The sequence below is a fragment of the Armigeres subalbatus genome, chromosome 1 (assembly GCF_024139115.2).
Source record: "Armigeres subalbatus isolate Guangzhou_Male chromosome 1, GZ_Asu_2, whole genome shotgun sequence".
Classification (NCBI taxonomy): domain Eukaryota; kingdom Metazoa; phylum Arthropoda; class Insecta; order Diptera; family Culicidae; genus Armigeres; species Armigeres subalbatus.
The window spans coordinates 68,130,144-68,148,724 of record NC_085139.1 but is presented as its reverse complement, the minus strand read 5'-3'; the positions used below and the strand labels follow the sequence as shown (position 1 = coordinate 68,148,724).

General features: G+C 41.5%; 1 protein-coding gene across 3 annotated transcripts in view; it reads left to right on the top strand.

Annotated features, from left to right (window-relative positions):
- LOC134226633 (mucin-4) overlaps nt 1-18,581 on the top strand; it is an 817,146-nt gene that overhangs the window by 784,168 nt on the left and 14,397 nt on the right. For 2 of the 3 annotated variants that reach the window (XM_062707522.1, XM_062707532.1), the window contains 3 exons: nt 9,750-10,157; nt 10,237-13,014; nt 13,074-13,255. In XM_062707522.1, coding sequence (XP_062563506.1) covers nt 9,750-10,157; nt 10,237-13,014; nt 13,074-13,255 — 3,368 coding nt within the window. The remainder of the gene's footprint in view (nt 1-9,749; nt 10,158-10,236; nt 13,015-13,073; nt 13,256-18,581) is intronic. The other variant, XM_062707541.1, reaches the window with a different exon arrangement.

Genomic DNA, 18,581 nt, shown 5'->3' with positions numbered 1-18,581 from the left:
TCCGTCGCCACCTCGAAGGCCGAAAGCCCATCGCGTTTGCGGTTCATCGCCTCCACAAGCCATGGGCCGTCAATAACCCCTACCGGCGTTTTTTTAGCCGAAATGAAGGTTAAGTGACCCACGCTGGCGCTGCGCACTGAGCTGCCAACTATTGCCTCTGGCCTCCTAGGCGGAGACCTGAACAACCCACCTCTTGCGAAGGGGTTGTCGCCTACACTACTACCACTAATTGAAGAATTGACTTGGTTTTCCATTTTGGTCCCACGAGTTGCTCGGGAAAAGATGTCCACCACGCCAAAGCCCAGCATGACGTGGTAAGGGACAATTACTGTGGAGGGTGCCCAGGTACCCCACAGGCTCCGTTAAAGGCCTAGCTCATTATTTCACCCCCCTGGCCATGCATCCCCTCGGCACGGGTCGCTTGACGCCTTGGGATTATGGGTTAGGGACGATGGTCCCGGTCTAACTCGCAGTGGCCATGGGGAGGGGTCGTCAAGCCCTTGGACAAAGTCCCTGCTGCCCCGACTCCGTGCGCCTGTATAAACAGTTAACTCATATCAGCTGTAGTTTACCTGGAAGATCAAACGATTCAAGCTCCAGATAATTTGGAGAACCTAGAACATCTGTAGTAATAGGGAGCGGGACTATTTGGGCAGCTACCCCTATTCCCGTCCGCAACGTTAATAACTCGACCGCGTTCCAACCAAATGGCTTGATTGGTTGTACATCACTAGATAGCGACGGAAACTAACTAAGTACTAAAAAAACAAGTACACTGGACTCGGTTTTTACGCGGGGAATACGTTCCGCGTAAATCCCGAAAAAACCGCGTAAAAAACGACTTCACTAAAAATCGATTTTTCGTGGTTTTCACGTGTTTCCTAACCTTTTTAAAAAACCGCGTAAAAAAAACTTTTGAAAAAAATCGTGTAAAAAAAACGCGTAAAAAACGACTTTTAATGAAAATCGGTTTTTCGCTATCTTTACGTGTAACCAAAGGTCTATCGACCTGTTTCAAATATGGTGCATGCTTCTTGTGCTACATAGAATAGAATGTGTACAGAGCATAAATTCTCGGCCATACAAGAAATTCATGAAATAAGGCCTTTTGACCCGCGTAACCAAAGGTCTGTCGACCTATTTCGAATATGCGAATATGTGCATGCTCTTTGGGGTACATAGTATAGAATGTGAATGAAGAATAACTTCTTGGCCATTCAAGAAATTCCTGGAGTAAGGCCTTTTGATCTACACGCGTAACCAAAGGTCTAACGATTTGTTCCAAATATGGTGCATGCTCTTTGTGGTGCATAGAATAGAATGTGTATGCAAAATAACTTCTTGGCCATCCAAGAAACTCATGGAGTAAGGCCTTTTGATCTACACGCGTAACCAAAGGTCTGAAGACCTGTTTCAAATAAGTACATAGAAAAAAATTGGTACGAAATATATCTTTTTAGCTATCCAAAAATCCAGGAGTAAGGCCCTTTGATCTACAGGCGTAACCAAAGGTTTATCGATCTCTTTCAAATATGCTCCTTGTGGAACATAGATTAGAATATATACACAGGATATCTTTTTGGCTATCAAAAAAAATCTTTGGGAAAGGCCTTTACATCTACACGCGTAACCAACGGTCTGTTGCCCTATTTCAAAATGTGTTGCATGCTCCTTATTGTAGATAAAATAGAATGTGTACACAACATAACTTTTTGTGTATCAAAAAAAATCCCTGAGTAAGGCTTTTAGATCTACACGCGTAACCAAAGGTCTGTTGACTTGTTTCAATTCCTGCAGCAAGGCCTTTCGATCTACGCGCGTAAGCAAAGGTCTGTCGACCTGTTTCAAATATATTGCATGCTCCTTGTGGTACATGGAATAATTTCCGAGATGCGCGTGAAAATAGTCACGTAAATAACGATCCGAGTCAGGGACGTTGTACGGATTGGACGGGAGAGCGACATCGGTCTTCGACTCCGAGACCGACTGCCACAGCAGCTGCTGGACAGATGCACAGTGGTTAAGATTCAACTGTGTTGCTTGCATGGCTTCTTGTTTTCCTCTCCGATGGGACACGGAGGTCCACCCATAACGTGATCACATGCTTGCTTTTTGCTGGCGCAGCCGTTTTTGGTTAGGCGCAGTCTTTTCCTAGTTGATCGTCAGGACGAAACCAATCGCCTCTTCGGCCATATTCGATCTTCCAACGAAGGAGAAGGCCTCCGTTGTGGCACCTTTGTTGGCCTTCTCGCTTCCCCTGGGTGGCTGATAAAAGCGTCCTGTTCTTGTCTTACGACTCGAACAACATGGCGGTGCACCAGCAGGTTGTGTTTCAGTTCCTTACTGATGTTCTGCCTTCCGCTTGCGAACTCGATAATGTTGTCGAGTTGCTCGACGACCACCCGCATCCCGGGTAGTGGTCTACATATTGTATCTAAATCGGAAAGTCTAGATTATAGACACTGTAAGTTCTATAGACGAGCTGAGGAGAAGACGAGTGTAGCCAAAAGAACTCCTAATTAGTGACAAACGAGCATGACGTCACGATTCCTCATTTCTTCTTTCTAACTTCTCTCTTTTTGCGTCTCTCTTCTCACATCTCACATATTACTTTTTATTTCTAACTCTTCACTTCTCATATCTTACTTCTCACAACTAGGGGTATGCGATAACACACTTTTTCCTAACGAAACGAAACGAAATTTCAAATGTCTATATCAATTCGGATCGAAACGAAACGAAATATAGATTTACTTTCGAGACTTCGAAACGAAACGAAATTTGATTTTTTTTTTCGCGGAATTTTTATTAAAATAGTATTACGCAATTCTGATTTCACTTTTCCGAAGTCAAATATCTGTTTTTAGAGTTATAATAACAGAAGAGGCAGTCTGTGATAAATCGCCGCATTCTCGCCGCATATAACATTGGCGATAAGGCAATACCCCAGCATTTGTGCCGCTTTCAAAGGAATTCATCGTGGAGCGTGTGCTCCTGAATCTGTTCAATTTTATATCAGTTTCATATCAGTAAGTACATAAAAATATAGAAATTGTGGGATTTTTCATATACGGATTCAAATTTCGTTCAAAACCTTAGTTCACTTAAGAATTATGTAATTATGCTGAAGCATACTTCATATTGTCTTGTAAGCCTGGTTATATAGTATCGTGCTAAGTTACCTAAAATTAGGTAATTATTGGTTAGATTTATTTTTCATTTAGTGGGATACTCAGTAATGTATCTACATCTGCCAAGCGTATACGCAGATGAAGAATTGATATTACTAGCCCAACATTTGAAAAGAGCGTAACAGCCAAAACTTATTCCTTCTTATTCTTCGTCTACATATATATAGCACATTTTTTACCAATCTGTTTATTTATGAGGCTCAGATGTTTAATAATAAACTCTACAGAGCCGAAAACATTAGAAATAATAGAATCAATTATTCCGAAGAAGTTTCAGAAACGTTTCTGCGTGAGGTCTTCTTTAGTGGGGATCGGTCACTTGATCCTTCAGTAACCAAACGATCCCGTCGCTGACTCATAGACTGCGCTAGTTGATTTTTATCCTCTTCCTCTCTCATTTTTCTGTAGGAGTCCGTGTAGCCCATGATTTCTTCTTCACGAACCAGATCCGATCTGTATTATTCTTGAATGTCATAGTTTCTGCTAGTTTTTCACGTTCCACCATGAAATCGGGAATTTCAAATTGTTCCATCCGTTCAGTTGAATCGGTATCCAATCCAACCACTTCTTCCTTAGCCACTTCAATTACGCCGTTCTTTGACGGGTTGCTGCATCAAATCCGATAACGACACCTGAATACGATTTACGTTGCCCACCTTGCGTTGCCATATTCGCCTCTTTCTTTCCGATTGATCGTTCCTTTTAGACGTTCATTTTTTTCCTTTATGGACCTCACGCAACAGTTGAACAATAAAGCTAGCTGATGCCATATTAAAATTAGAAAAAATCTCAATCATATTGATAATATTCACATTTCAAAAAATTGGAGATATTTCGTTGCCGGAAGACTCATGAGGCAAAACGCCTTTTAGCCGGCAGCTTATAGGGAACAACGTACCACGTGTCGGCGCTTCATCGTTCTGGTATGGACAGTGCGTGGAGACGCGAGTACATTGTAGGATAGTTCCACTAGGGCGTTTTGCCTCGCCGAAATGTTAGATGTTTCATCAAAATGTGGAAAATTTCAGTTTTTCCTACATTCCCATCTATTATTTTGACAAGCGGGCTTGGTAGTCATATGGCTACTGCTTCTGCCTCATACGCAGGAGGTCGTGGGTTCAATCCCAGGTCCGTTCCATTATCCTACATTGTATCTTTCTCTATATTTCTCATGTTCTAGCAATCGCTCTTCTTCTGGACCTCTACCTCTCGAACCTAACCCAAAAATTCCAACAAATTCCGCATGAACTCGTGGCAAGTGCAGAGGTATATTCGGCTTGTAGTGGGCGAGTGATTGCATCATCATTTCCTCCCCCTTCCCTACATTGACTTGCATTCTGACGTGGCAGGCGCCAGCAAATGAGATCACCAGTACTTGTACATTGAAGATGTGTGTTAGTCCCAAGCAAACATCTGTTGGTTCCCTGTGCAAGAACAGCTGATCTGGTCATAATGGAGTAGCAACTACGAGCAGTCAATCAAGCTCAAGCTCAAGCTCATTCCTATCTATTATTTTGACACTTTTTTCGCCTAACCTACATAATTTCACGTCTAGTTTTATTAAGGCTTTCTCAAACATGGTAAATATAAGTAAATACCCGAAAGTCTTTTTGCCCCGGGGGGAAGGGGGCGTTTTGGTGCCTCTTCCCCTACATTTGCTCACCAGAAGAATCCTGTGCACCTTTCTAAAATGCATAAAGATGTGTATTTCAGATTGAATTTCACAGATCCATAGACGAACTGAGCTATTGTCTGTGTGTCCTTTGCATATGAGAACAGCTGTTATTATTAGTATAAGCTTAAAGCTATCATAAGTAAAGAGCTTTCAGCAATTTTAATGATCTTTCAACTCGTTCTGGATCTTTTTGCAAATTCCATGCGACGATCTTGAAATTCCAACAAATCTGTAATGTTCCTTACATATTAGATAACGATGGTGGTCATGTCCTTACAGTCAATTTAGGATTAGGTGCGGAAAATTAGTTAACCACTCATTGTTATAAGAGACCGAGGAATGCTCTGGGAGAAGGTTGAGAAGGTAACTCATGTGAAGCCCTTTGGTAAGCGACTAATTATTTATTGTAAACGAAGTTATTTTCAAAAAAAGGAGACGAACATTTTGTTTCAAATCAATCTAACGCAAGATCAATGTGCTTCGTTTAATAAGCTTCTACAACACGATCGATTCCGCACTAAATAATTTTGTGCTCTTCGGTGCAGACATAAGTTTTATCATTTCACTTTCTCCCATGTTAGCTGGCTGGGTTAAACAAATTTCTGCTACGCGAGGTAGATTTTTTTCACTCACTGCCGTCCCACAATCGATTCCGCATTCATATTGTGCGAATAGTGAAAAAATATCACAAAATTTAAATTTGAATTATGGAAACACTGAAGACGTTTTATAGAAGAAAACTGCATACGTATTTGTCGACTAAGAATGGGGTTATGTAGTAAGCGTTAATAGACAAAAATGTATAACCTAAAGTTTTGAAAACAACTTTACGATATAGTTCAGCGGCGCAGCCAAAATTTATGATCATATAAAGTATGGTTTAAGTTTAAATTTGTTTCGAAATTCCGTTAAATTTCGTTAGAAGCTAGTTTTTTCTAGCGAAATTTTTGTAATTTTACGAAACGAAACGAAATCAAGAAATCAGATTTCGTCATGCTCAAATTCCGCGAAATTCCGCGGAATAACGTTTCAAACCACCTGAAACGATTTTTTTCGAAATACCGCATATGCTTACTCACAACTCACTTCTATTCACTTCTCGTTTTTCACTAACCGCTTCTCGTTTCTCACTTCTCACTTCTCACTTATAGCTTCTCATTTCTCGGCTCTCACATATCACTTCTCGTTTCTCACTTCTCACTTTTACATATCACATCTTTATCTAATTTCTCACTTCTTACTATTCACTTCTCGCCTCTCACTTGTCACTTCTCACTTCTTACTTTCCACTTCCCACTTCTCGCTTCCCACTTCTCGCTTCTCACTTCTCACTTCACACTCCCCACTTCTATCTTCTAGCTTCACCCTTCTTGCCTTCATTTCTTGTTCCCGTCGGATCGTTGTCTAGAACCATTTCCACCGGATTACTGTCCGGATTCTGGTTACGTGCCCGGCCCACCGCAGTCTTTCGATTTTCGCGGTGTGAACGATGGATGGTTCTCCCAACAGCTGATGCAACTCGTGGTTCAATCGCATTTTCCACGTACCGTCCGCCATCTGCACCCCACCATAGATGGTACGCAGCACTTTCCTTTCGAAAACTCCCAATGCGCGTTGGTCCTCCACGAGCATCGTCCAGGTGTCGTGTCCGTAGAGAACTACCGGTCTTATAAGCGTTTTGTAGATAGTCAGTTTGATACTGCGGCGAACTCTATTCGATCGAAGCGTTTTACGGAGTCCAAAGTTCGTACGATTTCCTGCCATGATGCGTCTCTGGATCTCTCTGCTGGTATCGTTATCAACAGCACAGCACACACACAACAGCACACAAAGGCTATCTACCAAAAATTTTCAAACAAAAATCGCTTTTCGGGAAAAAAAATCTGAGTGATAACTACTTTTGTCCATTTTGATTGGCGCGGATATTTGTAGCTCGTATTCTTCCATATACTGGCTTTTTCGTGTCATTAGTAATAGAAAAGAAAGTAGCTTATGTGGAACAAATAACATAATAAATACATGAAGACAGCGGTAGGATGTGGCTAGAGTGGGCGCATCACTACGGCTATTATTGTTAATATTCTGGGTTCGAACCTCGCGAAAAGTTAGTGAGAGGTACAAGCGAAGAAACGAAAAAGGAATTTCACCTAATAGACATGATTTTCGTTTATCTTCCAAAACTAGCTCCAGGGAAAGATTTATGAGATTGAAAGATCGCTTGGCTCGAAAAAAACGCTTGCTTTGGTCTCATTGATCTGAAAAGTCAAAACTCTGCTACGATACATCTATCTTCATGCTTCATGACAAAATTTGACCAAATTTGCGATCAAATTTTGTTATTTGTAAGTGTTTGTAAGAAACTGGTACAAATCAGAACTCACACAAACTTGTATGGGACAATTATGAGTAGAAGGGCAGTATAAACCAGAAAGAAAAAACAAAATATTTTATAAACTTTAACTACCTTTAACTGAAAAAAATCCGAACGAAAAAAGAGAAACATCTTCATCACGTCATGGCCTACTTCGGACCGTCAGTATCGATAGGCTGGGATCCATAAAGTGACAGCTTGTGAAGCCAATAGGTTATTGCCCTGTCCCATACAACGATGACATTATTCTTCTGTTCGCCGTTGACTGGCTGTCAGGCTGCTGCATTAAGAGCTAGTGACCGAAACTATATGTCCATAACGAGGACATGTACGTACACGTACAGTAAACTTTCCCTTACTGGATGTTCTGGCTCACGATGTGTTTGCAGCCTCAATTTAAATCTTGGCTACTCTGATCAGTTTATACAATAAAACTTTACCCCTCTAACTGGATATCCTGTCTTATCGAATTGTATCTTCACCCAGTAAACCGCATATCGTATAACAAACAGCAAATAAAGTCGCATTTGCGTCCATCAAAAATCTGAATCGCATTGTATATCAAACTTTGTCAGATTATTGTCAAAGGATGTTGTATTGAATGCATCGTATACGATAGTTTTTACCGTAGTGAAAATCAATCGTAATTGTGTGAATAAAAACTCGTAATGACTTATACTCCTTGCAATATTTTATATGAGTGCGAATGAATGCCTATGTGAATCGTAATACAATCGAAACCACTTCAGTCTAAGCGGCTTGTTGAAGTTTTACGCAGTTGTAAAGATATAAATTGTGTAGTTTATGTTGGACAAAAATCCGAATCACTTCAAGATCTGCAGTATGGTGCAGTGGTAGAGTATCCGCCTGCAAATCCAAAGATCGCATGTTCGAGACTTGGTGCTGGTAAGATTTATTTTTTATTTTTCATATTTTTATGTATAATCGTAATACTGTTCTCATGATGTCGGAAAAAATCGTATAATAAAACTCGTATGTACCTATATCGAGTCTCGAACATGCGATCTTTGGATTTGCAGGCGGATACTCTACCACTGCACCATACTGCAGATCTTGAAGTGATTCGGATAATCCCTCCTTAGCCGAGCGGTAAGACGCGCGGCTACAAAGCAAGACCATGCTGAGGGTGGCTGGGTTCGATTCCCGGTGCCGGTCTAGGCAATTTTCGGATTGGAAATTGTATCGACTTCCCTGGGCATAAAAGTATCATCGTGTTAGCCTCATGATATACGAATGCAAAAATGGTAACCTGGCTAAGAAACCTCGCAGTTAATAACTGTGGAAGTGCTTAATGAACACTAAGCTGCGAGGCGGCTCTGTTCCAGTGTGGGAAAGTAATGCCAATAAGAAGAAGAAGAAGAAGAAGATGTACCTATATCGCCTCCACTTTGGTACGTATATAGCCAATCTGTGCATTATATACGATTAAGTTGGTTCTTATATAATAACCTATATCAAGAGATATAGGTACCAAAATGTTGACTGGGCAATACCTACAGCGTAAGAGAGTGTTCATCAGCTTTAAATCATCAGCTTTAAAAAAAAAATCTTCCTTGGTTTAGCATCCTCGACATACTAAAAATCTTCGGTAGGATATACATAATTAAAATAAATGCAGGTATATCTCGGCCTAACTATTAATCTCTCACTTGCAATGATTCTCAGTAATCCTACCATTCGATTCCGAATATCCGAGAATCCCTTCCCAACCGAGCTCAGAAGTTTTCCAGCGAAATGGAATCGCTGTTAAATGATTATTTTCCCGTGAACCGTTCTCATTCGTGTAGTCCTCGCAAATGTAGACACAACCTTCATCAAAGCCTCTTATATTTCGCAGGAAGGAGGTCGAAAGCTGTACACATTGAAATTAAGCATTTCTGAATAATGAGCCCCCGGATGCATCCCAGCTGTCATAGACAAAGTTGCTTGCTCTTTCGCTTTGTCTGATTTATGATTGGAAATCGTGACTCTCGTCATTTGTCGGTCCGGACGACTCCTGTGAAAGGCCATAATGGATGATGTATTGCGATGGTGATTAGTGTGTACAAACTACTGCTTTCCGTGCACTTCATTTCGACAAGAGCCGCTAAATGGGTTTCCATGAAGATGCTGAAAAGACTTGTCTAATGGATTGTCAGCTTATTATCTCCGAACAGAAAAGGATGGTTAGTTAATACCATTGTGCGCGCCATGTGGGATGTAGTGTAGAAGGGTTTTTAACGGCCTAATGAGTTCTGATAGTTGGCAATGGCTTTGTAATTGGATCTGCATATAAAAATATGTCTTGCAGATAAATACAATATCGAAATGAACTAACAAACAATGATCTCATAAAACTGTTTTAAAAGCATTTAATGACATTTATTTCAATAAATGAAGCAAAACATAAATAAGTTGGCGACATCTGTGGGTTGAAATGGAGTCGTTCGTTTTTGAAGATCTTCTAACATTCCGGTAGTAAATAATTAAATTTTCTCTTTCTTCACTACAGCTTCAACTCAGCCAGACAAAGGTAACGAGCTCCATCATGAACGGATCGGCATCGCCCATGGAAGTGCGCAACTGTGGAAGTGCGTCAAACCAACAAGCAACCATAGTGCAGTCTGCTGATGGGAACGGCAATACCCAAAGCTCCGGAGCCCAGTCGCCCAACTCTGCCCAAGTGCTGGCCAAAACGGACCAGAAACCAGTCGAGTGCAACCTGTGCCATCGCAAATTCAAAAACATCCCGGCCCTAAATGGGCATATGCGCCTCCACGGGGGCTACTTTAAGAAAGACTCCGAAACGAAGAAATGTGATAAGAAGGAACACACTGGCCCCCCTCTACAGACGGCCAGCGTTGGCGTGCGAGCTTTGATCGAGGAAAAGATCATCAACAAGCGCAGTAAGGATTTGAAGGTAAGTTTTTCAGTGTTTCCTTCCACGTATTCGGTGTTTGGTGTTCTAATTTAGCCATTCTTCCGCTCGATAACTTTAGAATCTGTTGTTGAAGGGTTCTTTTGTGGTGCCGGCACCTCCTCTGACTGCCCGACGACTTCTGGAAGCGAGCGAAGCTCTCCTTTCTCCGAAGCCCGGCACGGTAGCCATCGTGTCCACCCAGAACGGGGCAACGCAGATCATCAACCCGAAAGCAACCATCATGACAACCAGCGGTTCATCCACCTTAAACTGTACTACCACTGAGGTCAAGGATGCTACGCTGATCGAACTGCTGAAGCGTGGTACGAAGGTGGCTGTGAAACGTACCTGTTCCGATCCTGGTCAATTAGCCATCACAACGGCGTCGCAACAACAACTCACGACGACAACCCGAACCGTAGTGTTACCTGCAAGCTTGAACAGCGCACCGTCCACACCAGGCGTAACGCCATCTCTAGCGCTGTCCATTGCCGGTGGTACGACGGCTGATCACTCACCAATTGTCGGAACAGCCTCCGGAGCTGGGTCCGACGCTTCTCCCCTCTCACTCACAATATCACAAGCGCCTTCCGGCAGTGCGGACGTGTTCACTCTAGCCTACTCTACCGATGCCACTGGCGCTGCCGCCTTCTTTAGTGATAACGACGTGTATAGTGTTAGCGATACGACCATGCTTTTGCAGGCCGTCGACTCTATTCAACTGCTTCAGGATTCCTCCTCCACCGAGCAGCTGAACGAAATAGCTTCCCTTTCCGACTACACCAGCATCAGCGATCAGAACTTTACCCCTTCGAGGCAACTGCAAGCGGTTCTCGATTCGCCCTTGCCCGAAAGTCTAGCCGAGTTTAGCGCTCTTCATTCCAAAGATTTTATTCTCTATGATGGGAATAACTCCAACGCAGCCGTGATCAATTGTGATGCCCCCAACAGTCAAAGATCCAATTCCCCACTTCCATCCCCACTGGCCTATCCAACGCCTCCAGCTTCGCACGAACCTGTGGCCCAGGCATCTCCTTTCCTCGATGACTCACGCCACTTCTCCGAAACAAGTTCCTTTTTCGATGACAAACGCTCCACTTCCGCTACGAACTTCCTCGACGATGGATTCTTCAAGTCTGATGCCAAAGACGTCAAACTGAGTGATGAAAAGATCCTGGCCCTTAAGAATGAACTGCTCGACGAAAATCACGATCTTTTCCGCACTAACAAGAACATTTTGGACGATCACTGTCACGAGTTATTCAAAAGCGAAGATAGCTTTTTCATTGAGGAATCCTCAGCCATCAAACAGTCAGATTCCTCTTCGCCATCGGTGTCCAACGTCGAAGATGCGGACTCCGCTTCCAAAATCAACCTTGACTTCCTGGACGAAGCTCAGGCTTTCATCAATGAAAACAGAAACACATCTTCCCCTCTATCGAATGCATTTTTCTCCGGTACGATGTCCAGTGCCGAAGAAGTCAAAGAAGCGCTGGAAGAGGTTCTCCCTGCCGATGAAGATGTAGTCATCGCGGAGGCTGACATCGATCTCTACTACCTTAACGGCCTCTCGTCGCTTCAATCGCAAATGATGCCCAACTCAGACGATCCACTGCTGTCTTCCTCTCCGAAGGATTTTGCCCATCGGCAGCACCAAAAGTTCCTTTACGAGCAACAACAGATGCATCAATCAGCACAACAGCAGAATTCAGGTAGCACCTTCTCACCACCGAGTGCAAAGAAGCTGAAAATCGATGATGACGTATCGCAAACAGCGCCAATATCCATGCTAGCTAGCGAACCAAACAAAATTCCACTTACTGTACAAACCGAACAAATACAAAAAGACAGCCACCAACCAGGTGATTCCGTATTTCTCAGTCCTAGCAGCATCTCTTCAACCAGCAGCACAGGTAGCATAAATAGCTCACCAAAACTTCAGCATGCTCTCTTGCGGAAACGATCCTCAACGATACTGCCGCCCGTTACCATTCGTAAGACTCCGATCTATCACTCCAAGCTACGAAAGTCCACCGCCTCAGCCTTTCCCGTGACACACTACACTCCGCAGCCGATTCTGAACCCGGTGCGCACCGCCTCAGGTCTGTACTCCACAATTGCATCCACCCTGGTCAATCAAACTAGCTCCGCTTCGGATTCTACTGTGGACGACACATCAGACATATTTAGTGAGCCTCCGCTTCCGATTCGTCCACGCATCAACCTTGGAAACGATTATCAGGCCACCATCCCTGAGTGCTCCCGACCCAGCTATCACCATCTCAACCAACACCCGGATATCCAATACTGGGATCCATTGGTATGTCAAAACGATCAGCAAATCGCCCGGTTTGTCGAACTTGCGCGGTCTTCCGCAGTTCCACTGGGGTGTCACTCGGAGGAAAACGCTCTCAAATCGCTCATGGAAGCCCAGGGAGAAGTCCACATCGCCGTACTGAACCTCCTACAGATCCCACCCGCTGGTATTCATCGACGTTGGACACCCGGAGAAATGGAGCAATTCATCAGAGGATTGGAACTTTACGGAAAAGATTTCTGTCGAATAGCGGGAGAGTTGCTACCAGGCAAAACGACGGCCGACTGTATTCAGCTTTACTACTTCTGGAAGAAGCTATGCGTAGACTACAAAACCACCCACCTACTACAGCACGGCGACAACTCGATGAAGTTTATCAACGTGAACGCCTATCCCACTGACGATCTTCTGTTGGACCACATCGGCTACACCACCAACTCGATCAAAACAGTTCACGGCCCACAGCCCTCTGCTTCGACATCGGTGTCGACCGGTAGCGACGTGCGGCCGCACGTCTGCGAAGTTCCCGACTGTTCAGCGGTACGTACGGTAATCAGTATTCTAAACCACATTTAGATTCATTTGTTACCATCTTTCAGAGCTTTTCCTCCAAGGCCGCTCTGCACGGTCACATCCGAATCCATTGTATCGGGCGATCGGCGGCACACTTGAACGGCGCCTTGCAAAATGGTAATTTCTTGAGTACTACTGCCGCTGGTAACCCTATTAACCCTAACCACATACCGACAAAGGATGATTATCCCTGCAAGGTGTGCGGCAAGTAAGATCACCCCAGTAATTGTCCGTTATTAGAACAGAATCAAACTGATCAGAATAATTAGTACACATTAGGGAGAAATAAAAACAGTCAGAGCAACTCACATGTGTCACACTCATTAGATCACTCACACCGTAACATACACTCACTTAGCGACAAACAATGGAAGCAGTTTAACATTTGCAGTTGCGTTGGAACTTTTTGTTTGGTTACAAATTTATTTTTCGTTTTGCAAAGAAGCGAATACTTTCACATCAAAACAACTCTCTACACATATCAGAGCTGCTATCGGTGTTCTTTTCGTTTATTTACTGCCAGAATGTTCGTATGTTCATGTGATCGTCCGGTCATGGAGTAGTGATGGTTCTTTTGTTTTTTTATGCTCTTGTTTCGTAGATGAAACCACACAAACTCACCAACACATCCACAATGCTGTTTGTCACGTTAGTTAACCAATACAGCATAAGCGACACTTATTTGAAATGACTAAAAGTAGGTACTCATATCCAGCAGCTGCAGGATGTCTCTCTTTCTCTCACATCTTACTTCATCTATAGCCTACTGTGTTTCTTAGCTCTCTTTCAATGTTTGAGTAGTGAGTTTTCCAAATTTTCACAAAAAAAAACCTTAACTTCGATCTAGCGCACGTGTATTGAAAAAAAAATGGTTTGAGCTTCTATAGAATTTCGAAAACAAAGGACAGACGTAGTGATCAACATCTAGGAGAAACCAAAAACAAAGCCGCTTTTTATCTTTATTGTCAGTGTGTGTGTTTTTCCTATTGTGGTACGGATGTGGAAAGGTTTCTGTTATCTGAGGAATTCATATTCTCGAGCCATTCTGCACCCGTGCCGCGTTGTGATGCGTCCCAAAAATAACAACAAAAGTGTATTGTTTCATCTCTAGCGCATTAGTAGCGATAGCGAAAACAAAACTGCGACTGTATCATAACCCGTTACCTAACCCTACTAACACAATTAAAGACTGATAGATTTACCACAAACAAACAGACGCTTCGCTGATGAAATCTTCATCGCCTCTGAACTAAACGGTCGTTTGAAACTAAATTGATTTCGAGATTCTTGTTCTCTGGGCTGTGCACATCGCGTACCATTGTATTTGACATCTCATATTAGCGGCCTCTGTTGAAGTTGTCGAACTTAACAAAATTTCGAGCAACATGCACGCAAGATGGTGCTAAAGTAACTGAGCGATAGATTTTTCTGAAAATTATTTCAGTGGTAACGTCTGTTTGTCTGTGAATTTATTATTGACTACATTGAGGATTGAATCGGGCTGGTGAGATGTTTACTAATAGTTATAGAGGTCTCCTTGTTGTCGTTTATCTATGAGGCGATTTAGTTCGGTAAGTTGTTCATTTTCAACCTAATTATTTTTTAGTAGAAATGGCAGTATGAAACGAGTTTATCCGATGCTCATAGTTACCAGATCATTAGCTTAACTGTGAAATGACCGTAGCTCACCCGTGATTCACCAGAACTAGCGGAGTTGCCCAAGGAATCATCAAATAGAGCAATCGAACTACACGTTGCAAAAGTTCCTCTTTTACTAGGGCAATCGGTCAGCGCTGACCACGTCCTTACGGTCGCTGATAGGTGAAGAAATGTTAGTGCACCAAACGTCTATAAAAAGAAAGTTGTTCGAAAAATGTCATCTTTTTAGATAATGTTGTTAGGAGGTTATGGTCTAGCGCAGTGATCCCCAGAGTGCAGGCCGCGGGCCGCATGCGGCCCTCTAAGCATTTTCCTGGGGTCCGCGAACTATTTCTGAGAATATATGTAATTCATGTGGCTCATTGATAAGTATTATATGACCGGAAAAGCTTTTTTTTATCATTCCCAATATTTTGGTGGCCTCGGAAACATGTCAAACTCACATCATTATGATGTTGAAGCACTATTTATATATATAATTTTATCATTATGATTCAAGAAATTCATAACTTCATTCAAAGATGTTGTGTAGGCCAACAGGAAATAAACTTCGATGTAATCGCCCCGGGTTATGATAACACTAAGCATATGCGGTATTTCGAAAAATTTCGTTTCAGGTGGTTCGAAACGAAATTCCGCGGAATTTCGCGGAATTTGAGCATGGCGAAATCTGATTTCTCGATTTCGTTTCGTTTCGTAAAATTACAAAAATTTCGCTAGAAAAAACTAGCTTCTAACGAAATTTAACGGAATTCCGCGAAATTTCGAAACAAATTTAAACTTAAACCATACTTTATATTATCAAAAATTTTGGCTGCGCCGCTAAACAAAATCGTTAAGTTGTTTTCAAAACTTTTGGTTATACAATTTTTTCTATTAACGCTTACTACATAATTCCATTCTCAGTCGACAAAGACGTATGTAGTTTTCTTCTATAAAACGTCTTCAGTGTTTCCACGATTCAAATTTAAATTTTGTGATATGTATTTGTTTTACTTTTTGCACAATATGAATGCGGAATCGATCGTGTTGCTGCTGGTCATGATACAGCAGCTAGTCCAGGAGAACGCGAAGTGAAAAAATTCTACCTCGCGTAGCAGACATTTGTTTAAACAGTGTGCAATCGATCGTGTTGATGCTAATCACGCCAGCTAGTGTGGGAGAACGCGAAGTGATAAAACTAATGTCTGCATCGAAGAGCACAAAATTATTTAGTGCGGAATCGATCGTGTTATAGAAGATTATTAAACGAAGCACATTGATCTTGCGTTGGATTGATTTGAAACACAGTTTCCGTCTTCTCGTTTTCAAAAAAACTTCGTATATAATAAATATTTTGTCGCTTACCACAAAGTTTCAAATGAATTACCTTCTCAACTAACCAATGATTCCTTTCCCGTATTACAATGAGTATTAAACTAATTTTCCTCTCCTAATTCTAAATTGACTATAAGCACGTGACAAGCATCGTCATTGGTCATGAATTGGAAACTCCGGAGCAATCTTCTTCTTCTTCTATATACATAAAAATAAATTTCTGTCTGTCTGAACCTTATAGACTCCGAAACTACTAAACCGATCGGCGTGAAAATTTGTATGCAGAGGTTTTTGGGATCGGGGAAGGTTCATAAGATGTTTCGAGACCCATCCCTCCTTTGGAAAGGGGGGCTCCCATACAAATGAAACAGACATTTCTACAGAACACGAGAACTAAGCAGAGAATTTAAGGCGAAACATAGTTCGTCGGGTCTGCTAGTATACAATAAAAATAACTTTTTGGTATCCCAAGAATATCCCGGCCAATCCTGTGTAGTATAATTAATCAAGCTAATAAGCTCTGCTTTGACTATTTGCACAACATGTAAGGAACATTGCAGATTTGTGGGCATTTCGAGATCTTCGCATGGAATTTGCAAAAAAAAAACAGAACGGGTTGAAACATCATTAAAATTTCTGACAGTTCTTTAGGTACTTATGATTGCTTTTAGCTCATACTGACCATAACAGCTATTCTCATGTGCCAAGGACACACAGACAATAGCTTAGTTTGTCGAGCTGATTGTATATAAGACTATGGGTCTGTGAAATTCAATCTGAAATACATATCTTTGTGCATTTTAGAACGGTACACAGGATTCTTCTAGTGAGCAAATGTATGCCATATATGTAGACAAAGAATAAGAAGGAATAAATTTTAGCTGATACGTCCTTTTCAAATGTTGATCCAGTAATATCAATTCTCTATCTGCTTATAAGCCTGGCAGATGAGGATACATAATTGAGTATCCCACTAAATAAAAAAATCTAAGCATTCATTTTCTAATTTTGACTAAGTCAATACTGTAAAACCACGCTAATTCTTAAGTGAACTAAGTTTTAAAACGAAATTTGAATCCGTATAGCATAGCATAGCATAGCATAGCATATCTGACCGCACACTATCCTGGGTTGGCTGTCGATAGGGACGTTAGATGCGCCAGAAAAACAGCCTGGGGCTTGGCATGTTTTTCATTCAACAATCCCTTTGTTCAACACCTGGCCAGGTCCTTACGATCAGTGGGGATTTGTGGGAAGTGTTGATTAGATACCTACTTAAGAAGATGCGGAGAACTCGCGCGACCTTCATAGGTATCTGGAGTTGGAGTTTGAATGGGTTATCAAGGGGTGCTTTTCTTGGCGAAAAAGCGTAAATATTATATTTTTATTGGTATTCATATTGTAAAAGGTGATGTTTTGTTCTTGAAGATAACATGAATAAACAGATTTTGACAAAACAATTGCATTGATTTTGCAATCTGCGGCATATTTCTGAAATAATAAATTGTAGTAATATTAGACTTCTTCGTAAGCACCCAATGTTTCTGAAAAAGAAGATCAATAATTGTCATTTGGTTAGGTAAATCGTTGACAAGATGATTGATGATCTTACAATTTCTTTATTTTTATATACTTACTGATATAAAACTGATATAAAATTGATAAGATTCGGGAGCACACGCTCCACGATGAATTCCTTTGAAAGCGGCACAAATGTTGGGGTATTACCTTATCGCCAATAATGGTATATGCGGCGAGAATGTGGCGATTTATCACAGATTGCCTCTTCTGTTATTATAACTCTTTTGGTCGCAAAACAGTTATTCGACTTCGAAAAAGTGTAATCAGAATTGCGTACATAATGTAAAACCAATTTAATAAAAATTCCGCGGAAAAAAAATTAAAATTTCGTTTCGTTTCGAAAAATTTCGAATTAAATGAACCTTGATTTCGTATCGTTTCGAATTCTCGAAAGAAATCTATATTTCGTTTCGTTTCGATCCGAATCCACACATACATTTTAAATTTCGTTTCGTTTCGTTTCGTTAGGAAAAAGTGTGTTATCGCATACCCTTAGATAACACCCAATTTGGTTTGAATCTCAGATTTGAAAGAACTAATATAATGTTGTCATATCCTGCTCCGTAATAAGAACGGTTATTTTTTCAAAAATAGTTTAGCTTGTCGACTTTGAACTGAAATTTTTCTGACTTACTTTATTACCTCCAGAAAATACGCTGACTATTAACTGTGGATTTTATTCTGAATACCATTCTAACTTTCTTCAGAATCGCAAACAGATTCTGTTCAGAACCTTCAAACAGATTCAGTTCAGAATTCCAAACAGATTATGTAAAGAATCTCGAGCAGAATGCTAAACGGACTCTATTCAGAATTTCAAACGAATTCCTAAAGGATTGTTCTCCGAATCTCGACCGGAATTATGTTCAGCAATCTCTTTTGAATTTCAAACAGATTCTGTTTAAAATGCCGAACGAGTTAATTTAAGAATCTCGAACGGATTCTGCTAAGAACCCTAAACAGATTCTGTTAAGAAT